The sequence below is a fragment of the Scyliorhinus canicula genome, chromosome 21, assembly GCF_902713615.1.
Source record: "Scyliorhinus canicula chromosome 21, sScyCan1.1, whole genome shotgun sequence".
NCBI classification, from domain to species: domain Eukaryota; kingdom Metazoa; phylum Chordata; class Chondrichthyes; order Carcharhiniformes; family Scyliorhinidae; genus Scyliorhinus; species Scyliorhinus canicula.
Genome location: NC_052166.1, coordinates 36,014,095 through 36,034,264, shown reverse-complemented (window position 1 = coordinate 36,034,264; position 20,170 = coordinate 36,014,095). Strand labels below are relative to the sequence as shown.

General features: G+C 45.9%; 1 protein-coding gene across 13 annotated transcripts in view; it reads left to right on the top strand.

Annotated features, from left to right (window-relative positions):
• cacna1ba (calcium channel, voltage-dependent, N type, alpha 1B subunit, a) overlaps positions 1 to 20,170 on the top strand; it is a 739,085-nt gene that overhangs the window by 470,322 nt on the left and 248,593 nt on the right. For all 13 annotated transcript variants that reach the window (XM_038781850.1, XM_038781861.1, XM_038781863.1 and 10 more), the window contains one exon: positions 15,614 to 15,729. In XM_038781850.1, the coding sequence (XP_038637778.1) occupies positions 15,614 to 15,729 (116 nt within the window). The remainder of the gene's footprint in view (positions 1 to 15,613; positions 15,730 to 20,170) is intronic.

Below are 20,170 nucleotides of genomic sequence, written 5' to 3'. Positions count from 1 at the left end.
GGCCTCAACCGGGTCCTTGGATTCATGTCGCATTACATTCAGCCCCCACCATCTGGCCTGGGCTTGCAAAGTCCTACCAACTGTCCTACCTTGAGACAATTCACATCTCTTTAACCTGGGGTTACCCCTATCTCTGGATCTATAAAGACTTAATTACCTGCAAATGCTCGCAATGAAAGCATTTTCTTGCATCTTTAACTTTGCCTATATATATGTTTCTGGAACATACCTCTTCATTCACCTGAGGAAGGAGCTGTGCTCCGAAAGCTAGTGATTTGAAACAAACCTGTTGGACTTGGTGTTGTAAGACTTCTTACTGTGCTTGTTACATATGCACACGGACTGCCTCGACTGCCTTCAATCAAACCATGGCTGATCCTAATTGGTATGCATCCCTTCCTTTAAACCAAATAAAATAAATTTGATTTTGTGTGCTATTTTCCAGTTTGCGTTGACAGAAAATCACCCCTTGATGGCGATTTCTAAATTGGAGACGTAAATTGAATATGTTGAAATCATATTTCACAAGTGATAAAGAATCATTGATCCTACTGTACAAATACACTCCAGAGCTTTCCATTTATATGTTATTTTTACTGTTGGAATGTAATACAAATGTTTTCTGAAAGTTAACACAAATATTTGTCATGAAATCTCTGCTTTCCTATGGGTGACCATGTTAGAGCAGAGAAGGTTAAAAGAATAGCTTGATTTCGGTGAGCAGAATGATGAACGATTTTGATTTAGTGAATGAAGAGTAACTGGACACATGATTTAGTCAAATAGTAAAAGAACCAGAGGGAAGTGAAATTTTTTTTAACATAATTAGTCGATTTGCAATGTTCTGCCTAAAAGTGCAGTGGAAGCTGATACAGTCGTAACGTTCAGAAGAGAAATAGATAACTACTTGAAGGGGAATATTTGCAGGGCTATGGGGAAAGGGCAGGGGAGTGGGGCTTAGAGCTGAAACAAGGAGAATGGGCTGAATGACCTCCCCAGTTCGTGATCAAGGTGATCTTGCTCGAACAATCCTCCATTTAAGGCATAAAGAACTTTTACTATCTCTGTATTATGCCTCAACTTCACAAAAGAAACCTTTCTTGCATCTGTTTGACATTTTCAAGCCATAATTTCTGGTCTCCCTTGAATAATTGCTAGTTTTGCACCTATTAAAGGCAGCTTTTGTTTATGTGAAGGGATCTGAATCGGTCGATCCTCACCTCCCGCAACCTTATTTCATATTGGATCGTCACAGATGGAGACTTCCATGACAACTGTTTGGTCAACTTTCTCTCCCTTTTTCCAGCCCTGGGGCACTAATTCCTGCACGGCTGAACAGGTGCTGTACCTATTCTTTAAGTTTGAGCCCAGACAGCCAGCGTCAGTAGGCTGGGCAGCATCACAACAGAGTCTAATTTTATTTTCAATTGATGTTAACAAGTGCACATTCGAGCAGCAATCACTGCAATGTTCACAAATGGAGACATGCATCACATCAAGGTTAAGTGCAGAACGAAGGCCTGCATGGAATCATTGTTAGATCCCTCACACAGAAGGTTAAAACCAAGTAGATTTGCCTTTAAGAGCATTAAGGATGCTACAGGTGCCATTGGCTACCGGTCAGCATAGTTGCTTCACAGCTCTAGGGTCCCAGGTTCGATTCCCAGCTTGGATCACTGTCTGTGCGGAGTCTACACGTTCTCCCCGTGTCGGTGTGGATTTCCTCTGGGTGCTCCGGTTTCCTGCCACGGTCCAAAGATGTGTAGGTTAATTGGATTGGCCATGATAAATTGCCCTTAGGTTAGATGGGGTTACTGGTTTACGGGGATAGGGTGGAGGTGTGGGCTTAAGTGGTGTGCTCTTTCCAAGAACCAGTGCAGACTTGGTAGGCCGAATGGCCTCCTTCTGCACTGTAAATTCTATGATTCTATGATAGGGGCTGGTTTAGCTCACTGAGCTAAATCGCTGGCTTTTAAAGCAGACCAAGCAGGCCAGCAGCACGGTTTGATTCCCGTACCAGCCTCCCCGGACAGGCGCCGGAATGTGGCGACTAGGGGCTTTTCACAGTAACTTCATTGAAGCCTACTCGTGACAATAAGCGATTTTCATTTCATTTCATTTCATAATAAATTGTTGGAACACTTAATTATGTACTCGGTGTTATGGTAAAGAGGGCCTTTTGAAAAGGCAAGAATAGAACTTTGACAAAGTCATCCATACTCTGAATGTTGGCTCCCTTCTCTCTCCACCGATGCTGTCAGACCTGCTGAGATTGTCCATATTTTCTGTTTTTGTTTCAGTTTCCTGCATCCATAGTAATTTGCTTTTATACGACAGTTCAAAGTTGTCCGTTAGACTAATGCTGGATGTGCCTCTCTAAAACCGGCTGACGTGTTACCATCCAGAGTTCTTGGTTGTGAAAAGCATGTAGGGTATGGTGGGACCCGTTGTGAGTGAGAATGGAGGATTTGGCGTTCCTGCCACAGCTCCATTCACTCGCAGCGGTTCTGGAAAACCTCAGCCACGATCGAGGATGAAAGATTTCCGCTGTAATAGGAAGCATCTAACCCTCTTCGGAATGTCCCATCAGAAAGGTCTTCCATGTTGCTAACAGAAAGTAGATGAGTCAACGATACTGTATTGTACTCATTCTTGAGAGGAAATTCTTCACTATGTGATGACGAGAGAGTTGCCCCAGAGGACATTTTCTGGACTGTGAGTAAGATTTGCTGCATATTCTTTGAACGGTTGAATGATTTCCACTGGGAAGGGAGGCAGCATTGTGCTGCTGTAAATGTGAGGCGGGATTGACACAATGGGTGTGATTTAATGGCCTCGCACACCAGACTTGGTGATTCAATGAAGCTATTGAATCTCACGAAAGACTCCTCGCGAGATTTGCAATGCTCAAAGCTCCACGTGAAATTTAAGAAAATCTCATGAGACATTGTGATCTGGATCTTGCCCTCACTGGCTCACCATTAGGTTAATTTAAATACGTCTGCGTTATGCTCACCCGGAGGCTGGAAACTAACCCGCTTGGGAGACCTGGCCATGGTGGTTTACCATCGGTCCACACAAACGTGAATCAGGCGTAACAGCACCAAGCCATTAGATACCCCTGGGTATCTGGGGTATCCCAGATGTAGTCTGGGTCGAGCTCTGGGCAGGATGGTACCCTCGCATTCTGGCTGACACCCGGGCACCTTGGCACTGCCAGCCTGGCACCTTGGCACTGCCACCCAGGCACCTGGGCAGTGCCAGGCTGGCAGTGCCAAAATGCCCAGGTACCAATTTGCCCGTTACAGGGATAGGGCCCTGGGGTGCCTTGCCCTGAAGAGGAGGGGTGAGAGGGGGCTCAAGGACCTTGTAAGAGGTACGTAAGGTGCAGTGGGGTCTGGTGGCCAAGGTGGGGCGGCTGAGCTGGTCAAAAGATCAGTGCCCTGCTTCATGAATAATATTCCTGCATTGGCGAGCTGAGTGCAGGAAATGATTGTAAGTGCGGCCTCAGCGGGGCATTCCTCGACGCGGCCCAAAGAAATGTCAGAAGTACCGTTAAGTAGCGGTGTCGCTTTTGGCGCTGCAGGTGCCGGGAAACCCCCTGCTAAACGCGTCCAAAACGGGACTCTGTTTCTGTCCCATTAAATCTCACCCAATATGTCCAAATTAACAAATCTGTTAGAGTTGATGACATGTGGATCAGCTTAAATATAGATTTTAATGGGGAGTAAGGATTACGAGGGATAGAATCTGCCGCTCTGAAATCTGAGTTCGATGGCTGGCACAGAGTGGGAGCAATTCCCAGTGGGGGACAGGGTTGCTGAATATGTTTAATCCTGCACATTTCAGACCGTTAATTATTCATCGGTGCAGGGAATGCCGTATCTCACAGGTAGGAAATACCTGTTCCTGCCATTACCTCACGGGATCAATGATCAGGGCGCTGTGTTTAAAAGGAACTGGGAAAGCCATTCACTCACTGCAGGCCAGGTGCTCCAGTTAACATGTCCAGAGTCCTTCCAGCTGCATCATGTCCTGGAGTAGAGGCAGTGTCAGCAACCGCAACCTGAGATATACAAAGATGCCTCTGGCATTGCCTTTCACTCATTTCTGGACGAGCAACGCCTGTGATACATCCATTGTCCAGCCAATGGTTGCCTGTTCACCAGCCTGCTACATCTTGCTGCTCAGACCTTTGCGACCCTGGCCCTGTGCCAGCATGTAATGGGCCATCCTTCTCCTCATCTAGATGAGAGCCAGTGCTTATTGAAGCATGGATGCCTGCAGCCTGCATCAGTGATGCCTCAATAGATCTGCGATAAGTTTCATGAGTTTATCCTTTAAAAGTTTCCCTGCATCTCAAAGCAAGCAGACCAGCTCCAAGCCATTTCGTCCCCCCAGAACACGACTAAAACCTTCATCAATCAAACTATCACCCTAGACTGCCACATTCCCTGCCCCCCCTCCTTCGACTGTGACTGTTCCCTCCTATTTCCAGAATGCTGAGCTTAACCCTCAGACCCCCAGCATCAACAACACTGACCCCACCCTCTAAGACAGTCTCCGCCTTCCTTTCCTGGACACTATTACATCCCCCACTCCCAACTTCCTTGCTTAAGATCCCTCCTCTGTCCAAACTTCGATCCACCCTAATGCCAGCGGCCTTCGCCTGCCTCCTCTATTCAGGCTGGGTGCAGCTTTTGCTGTCAGTACTCAGTATGAGTGAAGTTATGTGTGGTGCCTAAGAAAACAAAACCAACATCTATTGACCTCAAAGGTGTAGAAGAAGAGGAGTTCCCCATTGTATGCCACTTTTATGCACAGTGAGAAGTCTTCGAACACCAGGTTAAAGTCCAACAGGTTTGTTTCAAATCACTAGCTTTCTGAGCACTGCTCCTTCCTCAGGTGAATGAAGAGGTAGGTTCCAAAACATATATATGCAAGACGATACTTTGAATGCGAGTCTTTGCAGGTAATTAAGTCTTTACAGAGCCAGAGGGAGGGGATCCAAAGACACGGATGAATGGATATCGCGTGACAATCGCCAGGCAGGAATGCTCCCTTCCAGTCGAGGAACACTTCAGTAGCCAAGGGAATTCAGCCTCTGATCTTCGGGTAAGTGTTCTCCAAGGCGGCCTTCAGGACGCGCAACGACGCAGAATCGCCGAGCAGAAACTTATAGCCAGGTTCCGCACACATGAGTGCGGCCTCAACCCGGACCTTGGATTCATGTCGAATTACATTCACCCCCCAGCATCTGGCCTGGGCTTGAGAAATCCTACCAACTGTCCTGTCTTGAGACAATTCACACCTCTTTAATCTGGGGTTATCGCTCTCTCTGGCTCTGTAAAGACTTAATTACTGCAAATGCTCGCATTCAAAGCATTGTCTTGCATCTTTGACTTTGTCTATAAATATGTTTCTGGAACCTACCTCTGTTCACCTGAGGACGGAGCTGCGCTCCAAAAGCTAGTGATTTGAAACAAACCTGTTGGAATTTAACCTGGTGTTGTAAGACTTCTTACTGTGCTCACCCCAGTCCAATGCCGGCATCTCCACATCACTTTTATGTAGTCATAAGACTGAACATCCTTATTTCTCGTTGGTGGGGAACTTAATTTGGAGAAGGAGCTTAATTGCAGTGAGATGGCCTGTTAATGAGCATGCATGAGATGCTAATGCACGCAAAGAGGCTTCCAGACATTGTTCGTTGGGACTCTCGACCCACCTTTGACCCCTCTTTAAAGTCCCGAGAACAGAATTCCCACCGCTCATCCTGCCGTCGGAAAACAAATATTTTGCCTCGTGAAAATAGGTGCCTCCCCCCCCCCCCTCACACCATGATTCCCACTGCTGTCAAGACCAGAAGTATCTGCCCTCAATCCCATTTTCTTTACTCTTTCATGTTGTGGATGTCACATCTCTTCAACCTAAATTATTGGCCATTTCATAGCTCCCTCTTAAGATGCAGTTTTCTGCCCATCCGATGAGTGAAGCTTCTGGTATTCTACAACCACGGAATCTTCCGGCAGTTCGCTGATGGCGGGATTCTTTGGTCCCAACGGCAGCACATCCTCACCCGCGGGTTTCACGGTGGCGTGGGATGGCCCCAATGAGAATTCCCATTGACAGCGGCGGGAGGAGTGAATGCCACGGCCAACTTCCTCCCACTGCCGAGATTGAGAATCCCGCCCTCCATCGGAAGTGAGGAAATTTGCACGACCCTGTTTAATTCCAAGGACCACTGCAGCAAAGTGGTTAGCCATACAATTTTTTATAATGTCAGTCGGGAACTCAACAATCCAAAGTACTTTACAGCCAATGAAGTACTTTTGATATGTAGTCCCTGTTGTAATATAGGAAATGTTGCACATAGCAGGGTCTCATGAACAGCAATGTAAATCATAACCAGGTAATTTTCTTATTGTGGTTCGGATTAACAATGTCCAGAACACTGGAGAGAACTCAAAGAATCATAGAATCCCAACAGTGCAGAAGACGCTCTGACAGAGCACTGTACCTCGGCCCACTCCCCCATCCTATCCCCGTGACCCCACTTAACCTTTGGACACTAAGGGCAATTTAGCATGGCCAATCTACCTAACCTGCACATGTTTGGACTGCGGGAGGAAACTCACGCAGACATAGGGAGAATGTGCAAACTCCACAGCAACAATCATCCAAGGCCAGAATTGAACCCGCGTCCCTGGCACTATGAGGCAGCATTGCTAACCACTGTGCCACCATGCCGCCCCCTCTTGCTCTTCTTTGGACTAGCCTCATAGGATGTTTTATGTGCACCTGAGGAAGCAGGCAAGGCTTTAGTTTAACACCTCATCCAGAAGTGGTCATCACAGTTCATTTGAGGTTGCTCACTGAGTTTCAGTTCTTTTGCGATAGGAATCTACTGCTGCCATATAAACTTTGAGCTCTGCTTTATGCAGCCACTCTGGACCCAGATGATACTTGAAGATGGTGACCCTCTGTAGTAGAAGCGAAGGCACATCATATTTTACAACTTCTTATAATTAAACCAAGTTTTCTCGAAGTAAGACCACTGGCTGTGTATTATAAATAACCATTAGACTGCGAATATTAATTATAGTTTTCACTCAGAACTCATATTAGCTTAGTTTAGTACGGCTTTTGGCCAAATAGCCTTTTCTCAGCAACAGGATTTATGGGTAAATAAAGCAGTTTAAATTTTATTGCACAAAAAATTTAAATAACATGAGTAAGATGAATTGCTCTTGAGCTCTACTTGGAGATAAAGGATTTTGGAACGAATGTTGAAACATTCTGAATATTTTTAAAGGATGTATCTGGGAGTGAGAAATCTTTGTCAGGAATGAGCTCCTTGTGAAATGCAGTGTAAATAGCTTCCATATTAGTCTTACTTCAGTGTGAACCGGGTGCTCTGGTTTCCTCCCACAGGGCTGTTTAGCACAGGGCTAAATCACTGGCTTTGAAAGCAGACCAAGCAGGCCAGCAGCACGGTTCGATTCCCGTAACAGCCTCCCCGAACAGGCACCGGAATGCGGCGACTAGGGGCTTTTCACAGTAACTTCATTTGAAGCCTACTCGTGACAATAAGTGATTTTCATTTCATTTCTAAAAATGTGCAGGTTTGGTGGATTGGCCGTGCTAAATTGCTGCTGCGTGTCCATAGCTTTACTTCATACAGAGGCTGCAACTTTATTGTGTCAAACATCATTCATCCTTTATTGGTGCTCTGTGATGCAATCGTTAAACAGTCATGCAAAAAACATGGTAAACATGCAAAAGGACAGAGATCAGAAGCTGATGACGAATTTTTCAGCCTGGGGGGAAATATACTTTAATGTCCCCCAGAGCTTCAGTAATAGGACCACTGGTCTTTTTGATGCATGTTCATGACCTGATCATTGGTACACATCAGGCAAAGTTTTCAGATATCATGAAACTGGAAAATGAAGTAATCAGGGAGGAAAAAAGTCACGGGGGTGGGAGGTGGGAAATTACCGCTCCAGGTTTTGGGGGGCTGGACTGGAGGTTAGCTGAGGAGTCCCAAAGTGGTTTAAACGTTGGTGGGATTTTCCCAATCGATTGTTCCCCGCAAATGATGTAATGGGACCTCCACCATTTAAATTTGGGACCTCAATTTGCATCAAATTTAATACCATTATCCGGCCTTTGCACCTGATAGTCCCCCACGTAAAATTGTACATTCACGTCGGTGTGAGGGCATGACAACGTGAATCGTGACAGGACCCCACGACGTGCAACTGGTAAACAGAACCCACTAGAGGCACACTGGTGAGCACAGCCCCCAGGCAGGGGAGGGTCATACCTCGGCGGAGATCGGGAGGGGGGTGGGGGTGGGTTCCATGGGGGGATGGAATTCCATGGGAAGGTGCTGAGGGTTCCGTGATGAGAGCATGGGTTCAGTGGGGAGGGAAGGGGGTGGGGAAGAATTCCATGGGGTTAGTACTGGGGAGGTTCCATGGGCAGATACTGGGGATTTCCGTAGAGGAGGTGACATGTGGTTTTCATGTGGGGGGGTAGGGGGGTGTGGGAAACATCCCGTCATGGGAATGGGGGGGGACTGGCCAGTGGGGGGGGGAGGGGGAGTTTCATGCTGGGTGGGGAGTTCCGTGATGGGCTGGCCTCCAATTTTATTCTTTTTCAATCAGGGAGTCCTTTAAAAATGGGGCCGCTTAAATTTGAAAAACCTAAGTTGCTAGCGGGGCCAGCCCTTTCACTTTTATTTGGGCAAAGAATTCAAAAATATGATGGGAAAACCCGGCCCCCTACCACAGAGGGGCTACCCTCCGCTTTGCCCGCTCAGGGTGACACTTTGCCCCAAAATGGCAAAATCCAGCCCTGTGACTCAGGAGGCCACGGACAGTCTGCTGAAATGGGGTGACACATGGTCGATGCTTTTTTGATGCAGAGAAATGTGGAAAAATGGCAGAGTTAATTCTGGAATGGAGAATAAGGTGCTGGAAACAAACTGGAACAATTTTCAGTGGTTTGCCAAAGAGTACAGAGTTTTATCGACACAAATCATTGAATGTGGCGGGACAAGCTCGTGAGATTGTTTTTTTTAAAAAAACATACCGGCTCCTTGGTTTTACAAATGGAGGGTGAACATACAAAAGCCAACAGGTTTTGCAAACTTTTCATAACTTGAGGAAGCAGGAGAAAATTGCACATTAGTTTATTTTAACAACATACAAAGTACTGTGTAAAGCAGCATTTCGCTCCCAGTACAGTCCTTGCTGGGAGGACGAGTCTGTCCAGGTCCTGCTTTGGGCCGGCTTTTATATCTGTACATAAAGAGCCCCAGGCGCGTGGCCTCCTCCGCTCCCCTTACCTGGGAAGCTGATACTTCCCACGGGAAGAACAATGATGGTTCCCCCGTGGTACTCGTGGGGCGATGACACCAATGTTTATAACTCACTGCTTAGGCCTCAGCTGTTATAGTGCGTCCAGTTCTGAGCATCACATTGAGAAAGGCTGCCGAGACCTCGGAGAGGGTGGAGGAGAGATCTACTCAAGTGGTAACAGGGATGAGTAATTTCAGTTGTGTGGAATGATTAGACAAGCTAGAATTATTCTCTTTAGAGCAAAGAAAGTTAAGTGGAAATTTAATGGTGGCTTTCCTGTTTTTGAGAGGATTTAGTAAAGAGTGCATAGGGAAGAATTGTTTCTCCAGGTCGGAAGGAGGATAACCAAACCCAAAGATGAAAATTGGATCAGATTTTAACCAGAGAGGGAGATGAGGGCTGGGATTCTCCCATCTAGGAGAAGCTAAGTCCCCATGCCGGCGGGAAAACTGACGCCAACTACTCCGGCGTCAACAGACCCCGAAAGTGAGGAATTCTCCAAAATTTTGGGGGCTAGGTTGACGCTGGAAGGGTTGGCGGTGCTCCAGCCAGCACCGAAGGGCTGGCGCGAGTTTGCGCATGCATGGAATGGCCGGCATGATCTCACGCATGCGCGGACCAGCTGGCGTATTTCTGCACATGCGCGGACTGCATGGCATATTTCTGCACATGCGCGGGGATTCTCTTCTCCGCCCTGGCCCCCGGGCAATATGGCGGAGACCTACAGGAGCACCGCAGGGACGAAAGAAGTCCCCCCACGGAACCATCCTGCCCGCGGATCGGTAGGCCCTGATCGCGGGCCAGGTCACCGTGACCCCCCCTCCTCCGGACCCCCCCATACCCCTCTAGGACCATCCCGCACACTTACCTGCCAAGTCCTGCCATACATGACATGAGCAATTCACGCCGGCGGGACTGACCAAAACTGGACTGCCACTCGGCCCATCTAGGGCCGAAGAATCGCCGGGGGTCCGCTATCAATGGCACCCTACCGGCGTGGCGGGAACCCCGCTGCTGTCTGAAAAACGGCGCCAGAGAATAGGGCAGCCGGCGCCGAGGCGGTAGGGCGAGATTTGCGCCTCCCCCGCGGATTCCCCGACCCGGCCGGGGAGGGGTTGGGGGCGGTCGGAGAATCCCGGCCGAGAAATGTTCTACGCTTCGGGTTGTAATGATCTGGAATGTACTCCCTTGTGGAAACAAGTTCAAGAGCAACTTTCAAAAGGAAATTGGGAAAAAAACTGAAAAGGAAAGTATTTACAGGTCTGTGAGGAAAGCACAGGAGAATGGGACCAATCGGACTCCACCTTCAAAGAGCTAGCACCTGCAGGATAGGAAGAAGGGCCTCTAGTGTACTGTATCATTTTTGAACGTGTGCTTTCTAAGATACTGTGGCAGGCAAAAATGCCTTGTGAGGCTTCTGCATCATTGTTAATGAGATTACTCTCTAGTGGGAATGGATAATATAGATTAATCTTTGCAATCAACTATTTTTCACAATTGCTCTTGTAGATTTTAGTTTGTATTTAAACTTTATGCTGTGGGAATGAACTAAGTAAACCCTATTGATGTCCAGTAATTGCTCCAGCAAAGCAAACTATCACACATTTACATATAGTACCTTTAGCAATTAATTACATTCTCTTTTTCACATGACAAATAGAATTATCTAGTACACATACCACATATTTAATATAATTATAATCGTTTTTCATGCCCTTTAAATTTGATGGTGCTGGGGAGGAGCTGAGGTTAAGTGGGACACATACTAATAAAATCTGATGGAAATCACTTTTATTTTGACTAATTACGTTTATTGCAGGCACAATGGCAAACAATTACATACTGAACCCCAAAAGTGGAAATCTAAATCCCAGACATGACAAATATTCAAAGCTGCTCAAATTTATTTCACCAATACCACCGAGAGAATACCCCCCCCCCCCCCCCCCCCCCCTTTCCCCCAGACAATGGTGCATGGCATAATATTGATGAGGACTGCAGGCAAGCTGGCTTTGAAAACCAGATGGTTGTTCTCTGCAACGGGAAGCAGAAAGTGTACTGGAGAATCTCAACTGTGCGGCCTTAAAACAAGGAAAATAAATAATAAAAACGTTCCTTTGTATCGAAGGGCTTCACAGCATCAGGAGACTGCAAAGCATTTCTAGGTCAATATGTCAATATAAAAATACAGTCACTGCTCTTTGTTCGCCAAGCACAGCAGACATTTTCCAAACAGTCATGTTCCACGAACGGAATTGAAATAAATGACCAGTTAATCAAATCCTCCTTCGGTGGCGCTTGAGGGATCAATGTTGGCCAGGATTGCTGTGCTCATCTTGCAAAAGTTCTGTGGGATCATTAATTTTCATTTGAAGAGATTGATAAGGCCCTTATGTAAGGTCCCTTTGGAAAGCTAGTACCTTTGCAAGAATACATATTGAGGCTTGGCAGAGAGCCCAGACAACCACTAATTTTGTTGAAACAGCTGTGCCCCAATCAATTTCACAATGCTATTTACACAAGGTTAAGTGTTTTCAAGGGCTTATGGCTTTTGTTATTGATACATTTATTGTCTTATTCTGAAATTACTTTTTTTACTGTGGAATTTACTACCCCAGAGTGCAATGGATGCTGGGACGTTGTGTAAATTTAAGTGTTCTCAAACGGTGGAAAATAATGAATGATTGACTGGTATGATCACAATTGATGGTATAACTGGACAGGAAAGTCTCAGAATGGAACCTTGCTCAAAAGACCATGGGCGGAATTGTCTGTTGGCTGATGCCGAAATCGCAAAACGCGATTGGGCGGACAATAGGTTCCGCACTAAAATTGTGGTGGGCGTTGATTTGACTCCAAATCGCAATTCTTCCATCACCTCGACAAACGACATCAATGTGGTCAGAACGCACGTACAGTAAACACCGTTTGCCTGCCATTAGTGGGCCCGACTCGGTATTCGGGGCCTCACGATGCTCCGCCTCCGATAGGCTGAGTACCCTATGGCGTGGTTCACTTGTGCTTTTAAAATTCATGACGGCAGTGTCATGGCTGCTGAGGGAGAGAAAGGGGGTGCGGAAAGTTCCTAACATCACCATAGCTGACAGTTATGCCGCTGATGAGGTGACTTTTGTCATGGCCGGGGGAAGTAGCGGGAGGTGGCCAGGAGCTGGGCCGTGGGATCGGTATGGACGGGCATGGAACACCACATGCCGCTAACAGCCCACTGTGAACTTAAGGTCATGGGTCATAGATGTACCCGCAGGCCACCCCCACCAAGATGCCCTCTGGCCCCAGCTGACCCATCAGCTGTATGGGGCATTCCAGCACAACCAGTGGCATCGCGTTGGTTGGGATGAGTGTGGGGGATTGTAATGTGTATGTGTGGCTCCAGATTGTCAGCCTCCCAAATCCCACTGGTGAATCCCACACCGTTTTCCATTGGAATCGATTGTGTTCCACGTGGCGCCAGTGCTAGCCCCTCAACAGTTTCTTTGCACCAAATTTAACTTAATGCATGCATCGACCCAATTAATGGTGACTTTGCATCATCCACAATTTCAGATTCTAATGGCATACATATGTCACTGTTCTGTACCATGAGGCAGCAGGAACCTTTTGCCACTATTGCGTTTCTGTTGTTCTATCATCAGTGTCCAGTGCATTAACTCTGGTTATCGCTTCCACCATGAAGTTATCATGCAGAGTAGACTTAGAGGAATAATTATTTAAAGTTAACGTTTTTTTTTCATGTCCTTTCGTTTTAGCTATGAGGAGAGGTTGAATAAACTCTGTGTGTTCTCACTGGAACGACGGAGGTTGAGGGGCGACCTGGTAGAGGTCTACAAGATTATGAGGGCATAGACAGGGTGGATAGTCAGAGACTTTTTCCCAGGGTAGAGGGGTCAATTACCAGGGGGCATAGGTTTAAGGTGCGAGGGGCAAGGTTTAGAGGAGATGTACGAGGCAAGTTTTGTTACACAGAGGGTAGTGGGTGCCTGGAACTCGCTGCCGGAGGGGGTGGTGGAAGCAGGGACGATAGTGACGTTTAAGGGGCATCTTGACAAATACATGAATAGGATGGGAATAGAAGGATACAGACCCCGCAAGTGTAGAAGATTTTAGTTTAGACGGGCAGCATGGTCGGTGCAGGCTTGGAGGGCCGAAGGGCCTGTTCCTGTGCTGTACTTTTCTTTGTTCTTTGTTCTATACCTTGTACCTTTTCATATCTATGGAACAATGTTTTAGAGTTGGTTGCCAGTAAAACAATAGGTTAATGTCATATTATAATTAACCACTAGATGGAGCTAGATGCAGAACTATATGAAACACTGACTGACAGGTGTCTTTGGGCTGGAGAGAGTGCAGAAGAGAGGTCTAGACAGTGTAGAGTACAGTTAAAGATAGAGTGTGGAGACTAGTGTTAGTAGAGTGTAGATTGTAGATTACTAGATAGGAGTAAATGGTCGAGCTTTAATAAGTAGTGTTAATAAAAGTTAGCTTTGTTAAAGAACTTAGCTTCTGTGGTCTTTGTGAACACTACAACATCCATCACCTGTACAACACCTGTCAGTCAGTGTTTCATATAGTTCTGCATCTAGCTCCATCTAGTGGTTAATTATAATATGACATTAACCTATTGTATTCTGAACATTTCACATAATGTCACAACAGGGTTATGTGGATAGTGTGGATGGGTGGGCCTAGGTACGGTGCTCTTTCCAAGGGTCGGTGCAGACTCGATGGGCCAAATGGCCTCCTTCTGCACTGTAGGGATTCTATGATTCTATGATATGATTTAAAAAATAACAACTCAATTAATCTAGAAAATTGAAAGATTCAAATGATACTTGTTCACACTAATAGAGACAAAAAGTGATTATAAATCTATGAACGCCAAGATGTAAAAATATTTAGAAGTTTTTTTATTGGAATGTTCTTTACAAAAAAATGGACACAATTTATTTCCCCATCTACTCTGCTTGTACTGATTAAAATCATTTATCTTTCTTCACTGAGAAGAGTTGAATGATTCTGTGCAAGGATTGCCAGTCCTGTGTGGTGAACACTAATTTTTGATTGCCAGATTTACAGCGATATGGGGAATATCATCAACACCTAATTCGCCGTCCAGCTCATAACCAATGAGAGATAAATACTTAACCCATAAACATAGACCAATTGCGGTACCAGGCTGTGTCAGGAGTGAATCTCTCAAAACCAGCTGGTCAATCTCATGAGTTAAGTCAGCTCCCCCCCAAAATATTGTGCTTTGCATCTTCTCCATCTATTTTTTTTTGTATAGTTTTGTCTAATGTACAGTACCTTTGTTAAAACCAAGTTAGCATTAAATTATTTGGAGAATGTATCATTACGTATTACTGTTCGAAATTTTGGGCATAACAATAGCACCCATAGACGATGCCACCTGGTTGCTGTTCGTTTCACATTTCAGGCGAGAGTACAGAATGGCAGTCATGATTGAACTGATTTAATTCAAACGGTACAGGAACAAGTAGATACATGCTTCTCCACATCAATGGGTTGGATCAGGTGCCTTAAAAAAGTGGAATTCCTAACATTCTTCCTGAAATTGTGACCTTTCTTCCACCCACTATAGACTGACAGACCGCTCAGCATTAGGACTTCAAACAGCCTCTCTGCCAGTCTGTTTCTCAGCCAAAATCCTGTTCCATCCTCACTGATAAAAATCATCTGATGCTTTCCAAAGCAAGGATTGTGAAGCACTTTATTGATGGCCAAAACAGGTCAACAAATTACTTAATTACAGAAACATAATCAAAATTAGCTCATTAACATCTTAACTGCGTACTGACTCTTCCTTTCTAAAGAAAAACTAGAACGAAACATCAAAAGTACAGTATCTCATTTTTGTTCAAATCCTTTCTGTGAACAACTGCTCAAAAAATTACTGGAACGTGGGGCGACATGGTGGCACAGTGGTCAGCCCTGTTGCCTCACGGCGTTGAGGGCCCGGGTTCGATCCTGGTCCCCGGGAGAGTTTGCACATTCTCCCCATGTCTGTTTGGGTCTCACCCTCGCAATCCAAAAGATGTGCAGGGTAGGTGGATTGGCCAAGCTAACTTGCCCTTTAATTAGAACTTTTAAAAATAAATTACTGGAACACGACATTTATCTCTCATACTTTGTTTTAAATGTGTCAGGTTACTTGATTACTCATTTTTGTACCACAAGACAAGAGAAGATCTATTTCTATCTTGCAGGGAGTTTGCTAAGGAACGTGAAAGGGTGGAGAACAGACGCGCGTTTCTAAAATTAAGACGACAACAACAGATAGAGCAAGAATTCAACAGATACCTGCGCTGGATCCATATAGCAGGTAAACACGATGAGGCCAAATTTGGGATGCTTGTTTCTCTTGAGAAAATTTGAACAGCTAAGTTTAAAAAAAAATCATTATTACAGAATCACATATTGTCTATTGAAATCTCAGTGACCAACATTTTTGCTTTCTTGTTGTCCATTGCTCCAGATATTGAGGTCTTAAGTTTACAACATGCAAATTGAGAGATGCTAGATTTCTGTAATGTAGCTGGGTGCGGACCGAAAGGAGAGAGATGGGGATCAAGCGAGAGAAGCCTTAAGTTATAAATAATCGTGGATTTTTTAACTGATTCCATTCTTTTCTCAGTTTGTTCTCACTTGTGTGCAGAAAGAAGCACCCCGAGCCACGTGTTAAAAAAAATCTAATTGTGATTAATAAGCGCTGGTTATTTATTTGTAATTGACACCTTGCCTGATAGGAGAGAGGAACTATTGCAGTAACCCAGTGGCTGTAGTGGTACAAAGGAAAGCTCAAGGCAATGAGTTGAAACACCCCACAGAGGACATCACTGATGATGGGAGTATTATTTATATACAGTCAATGGGGAAACATCTTCAAAGTTGCATCATTAGTATCTTAACCATTTATTGATTCAACCTTTCTTTTATCTGGAACTCAACATAAAATAAGCTCATTTTGTTCAAATCCACTCTGTGAACCAATGGCAAAAGCTGTCATTTGTATGTATGTGCAACATTACAGATACTGTATCATTTTCTTTCTCAGTTCTGTCTTGACTTCACATTATTATCAACACACCTGTTCAACAGTACAGATTGTTCTCAAAGGTTCACAATTTCTGTTCCTCTGTTGCTTTATTGTGATGCTGTCGATCTTTGAAAAAGTATTCAAATTGATTGATCTGATATCGAAGGATCTTTTTCTTATGAAAATATTTTAATTTGTTTTTTGACGTTTTATGCAAAAACAAAACAATGCAAAATAACAAGAACAACACCCCACCATCCTCTACCAACCAACACCCCAAAAGCTCAAATAGCCTCCCCCCCCCCCAAACTACCCCACCCCCCACCTCCCCCTAGCAGCTGACGGTAACCAACTCTTTAAAATGAAAAATAAAGAGACCCCATATCTTGTGGAACCCCTCAATGGCCCCCCTCAAGGTAAACTTAATGTTCTCCAAATACTGGAACTCAGGTCGACAAGCCATAAGACCATAAGACATAGGAGCAGAATTAGGCCACTCGGCCCATCGAGTCTGCTCCACCATTTTTCTCATCCCCATTCTCCTGCCTTCTCCCTATAACCCTGATCCCTTTATTAATCAAGAAACTATCCATCTCTGTCTTAAAGACACCCAGTGATTTGGCTTCCACAGCCTTCTGTGTCAAAGAGTTCCACAGATTCACCACCCTCTGCCTGAAGAAATTCCTCATCTCTGTTTTAAAGGATTGTCCCTTTAGTTTGAGATTGTGTCCTCTGGTTCTCATTTTTATGACATTCTCTCCACGTCCGCTCTATCCAGGCCTCGCAGTATCCTGTAAGTTTCAGTAAGGTCCCCCTTCTAAACTCCAATGAGTACAGAACCAGAGTCCTCAATCATTCCTCATACGACAAGCTCTTAATTCCAGGGATCATTCTTGTGAACCTGCTCTGGACCCTTTCCAAGGCCAGCACATCCTTCCTTAGATATGGGGCCCAAAACTGCTCACAATAATACTCCAAATGGGGTCTGCCAAGAGCCTTATACAGCCTCAGAAGTACATCTTGTATTCTAGTCCTCTCGACATGAATGCTAACACTGCATTTGCCTTCCTAACTGCTGACTGAACCTGCACGTTAACCTTAACAGAATCTTGAACAAGGACTCCCAAGTCCCTTTGTGCTTCTGATTTCCTAACATTTCCCCATTTAGAAAATAGTCTATGCCTCCATTCCTCCTTCCAAAGTGCATAAACTCACACTTTTCCACATTCTATTCCATCTGCCACTTCTTTGCCCACTCTCTGAGCCTGTCCAAGTCCTTCTGCAGTCCCCCTGTTTCCTCAATACTACCTGTCCCTCTACAGATCTTTGTATCATCTGCAAACTTGGCAACACTGCCTTCAGTTCCTTCTTACAGATCATTAATGTACATTGTGAAAAGCTGTGGTCCCAGCACAGACCCCGAGGCACACCACTAGTCACCGGCTGGCGTTCTGAAAAGGACTCCTTTATCTCCACTTCTGCCAGAGGATTGGATTGGATTGGATTGGATTTGTTTATTGTCACGTGTACGGAGGTACAGTGAAAAGTATTTTTCTGCAACAAGCTCAACAGTACATGGAAGAAAAGGGAATTAAACAAAATTCAAGAAAATACATGAGAATACATAATAGGGCAACACAATATATACAATGTAACTACTTCAGCATTGGCATCGGTTGAAGCATACAGGGTGTAGTGTTAATGAGGTCAGTCAATAAGAGGGTCATTTAGGAGTCTGGTGACAGTGGGGAAGAAGCTGTTTTTGAGTCTGTTCATGCGTGTTCTCAGACTTCTGAATCTCCTTCCCGATGGAAGAAGTTGGAAAAGTGAGTAAGCCGGGTGGGAGGGATCCTTGATTATGCTGCCCGCTTTCCCCCGGCAGCGGGAGGTGTAGATGGAGTCCATGGATGGGAGGCAGGTTCGTGTGATGGACTGGGCAGTATTCACGACTCTCTGAAGTTCCTTGCTGTCCTGGGCCGAGCAGTTGCCATACCAGGCTGTGATGCAGCCCGATAGCATGCTTTCTATAGTGCATCTGTAAAATTTGGTAAGGGTTAATGTGGACATGCCGAATTTCCTTAGTTTCCTGAGGAAGTATAGGTGCTGTTGTGCTTTCTAAATGATAGCGTCGACGTGAGTGGACCAGGACAGAACACGGCGGAGAGCTTGACCTCCACCCCAACAGGACCCATCTGTGAGGAATAAGCGAGGGGAAGGTTAAAACATCTGCCCCCACTCCGTCTGCAGCTCCAGCAAGTCCAACACCCCAAATATGGACCCCAGGGGACTACGCTCCAAATCCAAGTGCAAGATCGCTGACATAGTGCTGAAAATCAACTCCCCAAATTTCTCGCACTTCAGGCAGGACCAGAACATATGTACGTGTTTGGACGGATATCTCCCACATGGCTCGCAAATGTCCTCTACCCCCTCAAACAGCCAGCTCATCCTCGTCCTTGTGCACCACATTTAATTGTATTAATCCCAGCCTTGCACATGAGGTTGAGGCATTCACCCTCCACAACACTTCACAACGCAACCCCTCCTCCAATGTCACCCCCAGCTCCTCCTCTTCACCTTAATCCCCTCCAGCGACACCATATCCTCCTCCAAAATCCTCCCATAAATTACGGAGATGATCCCCCCCACTTCCAAACCCATCACCCCCACAACCCCCTCCAACAACAAGGAAGTAGGTGTCATCACACCAGAATCGTCACGAAAACTTTCCTTGCAAAATCTCCCACCTAGAGGCTTCCTCCCGCGAAATAACAAACTTCTCCACCAACTCTTCCAAATTCGCAAACCGCCCTTCCAAAAGTGGGTCCTTCATTTCCAACCTCCCTCCGCCCCACTCCTCCTAGCATCCAGTCTCACTGCCTCAAACACATGATACTTTCGAACCTGCAGCATGGTATGGACAGCACGGTAGCACAAGTGGCTAGCACTGTGGCTTCACAGCACCAGGGTCCCAGGTTCAATTCCCCGCTGGATCACTGTCTGTGCGGAGTCTGCATGTTCCCCCCATGTCTGCGTGGGATTCTCCGATAGCTCCGGTTTCCTCCCACAGTCCAAAGACGTGCAGGTTAGGTGGATTGGCCATGCCAAATTGCCCTTGGTATCCAAAAAAGGTCAGGAAGGGTTATTGGGTTACGGGGATAGGGTGGAAGTGAGGGCTTAAGTGGGTCGATGGAAACTCGATGGGCCGAATGCCCTCCTTCTGCACTTTATGTTCTGCATTCTATGTTCTATGATCCTGCGATAACTCAAAATGCTACCAAAATTGTCTCCATATATCCAACATGGCTTCCACTACCGGACGACTTGAGTATTTTCCTGGGGCAAATGGGAGTGGCACCATTGCCAGTGCTCACAACCCCGACCTCCTACAAGAGCCAGCCTCCATCCTCACCCACATTGCTTTTGGCTCCCTACCCCAGCCCTGCACCTTTTTGGCGTTCACTGCCCAATGGTATGGCAACTGCTCGGCCCAAGACCGGAAGAAACTACAGAGAGTCGTGAACACCGCCCAGTCCATCACACGACCCCGCCTCCCATCCACTGACTCTGTCTCCACCTCCCGAGGCCTTGAGAAACCGGGCAGCAGAATCAAAGACCCCTCCCATCTGGCTTACTCACTCTTTCAACTTCTTCCGTTGGGCAGAAGATACAAAAGTCTGAGAGCATGCACTAACAGATACAAAATCAGCTTCTTCCGCACTGTTAC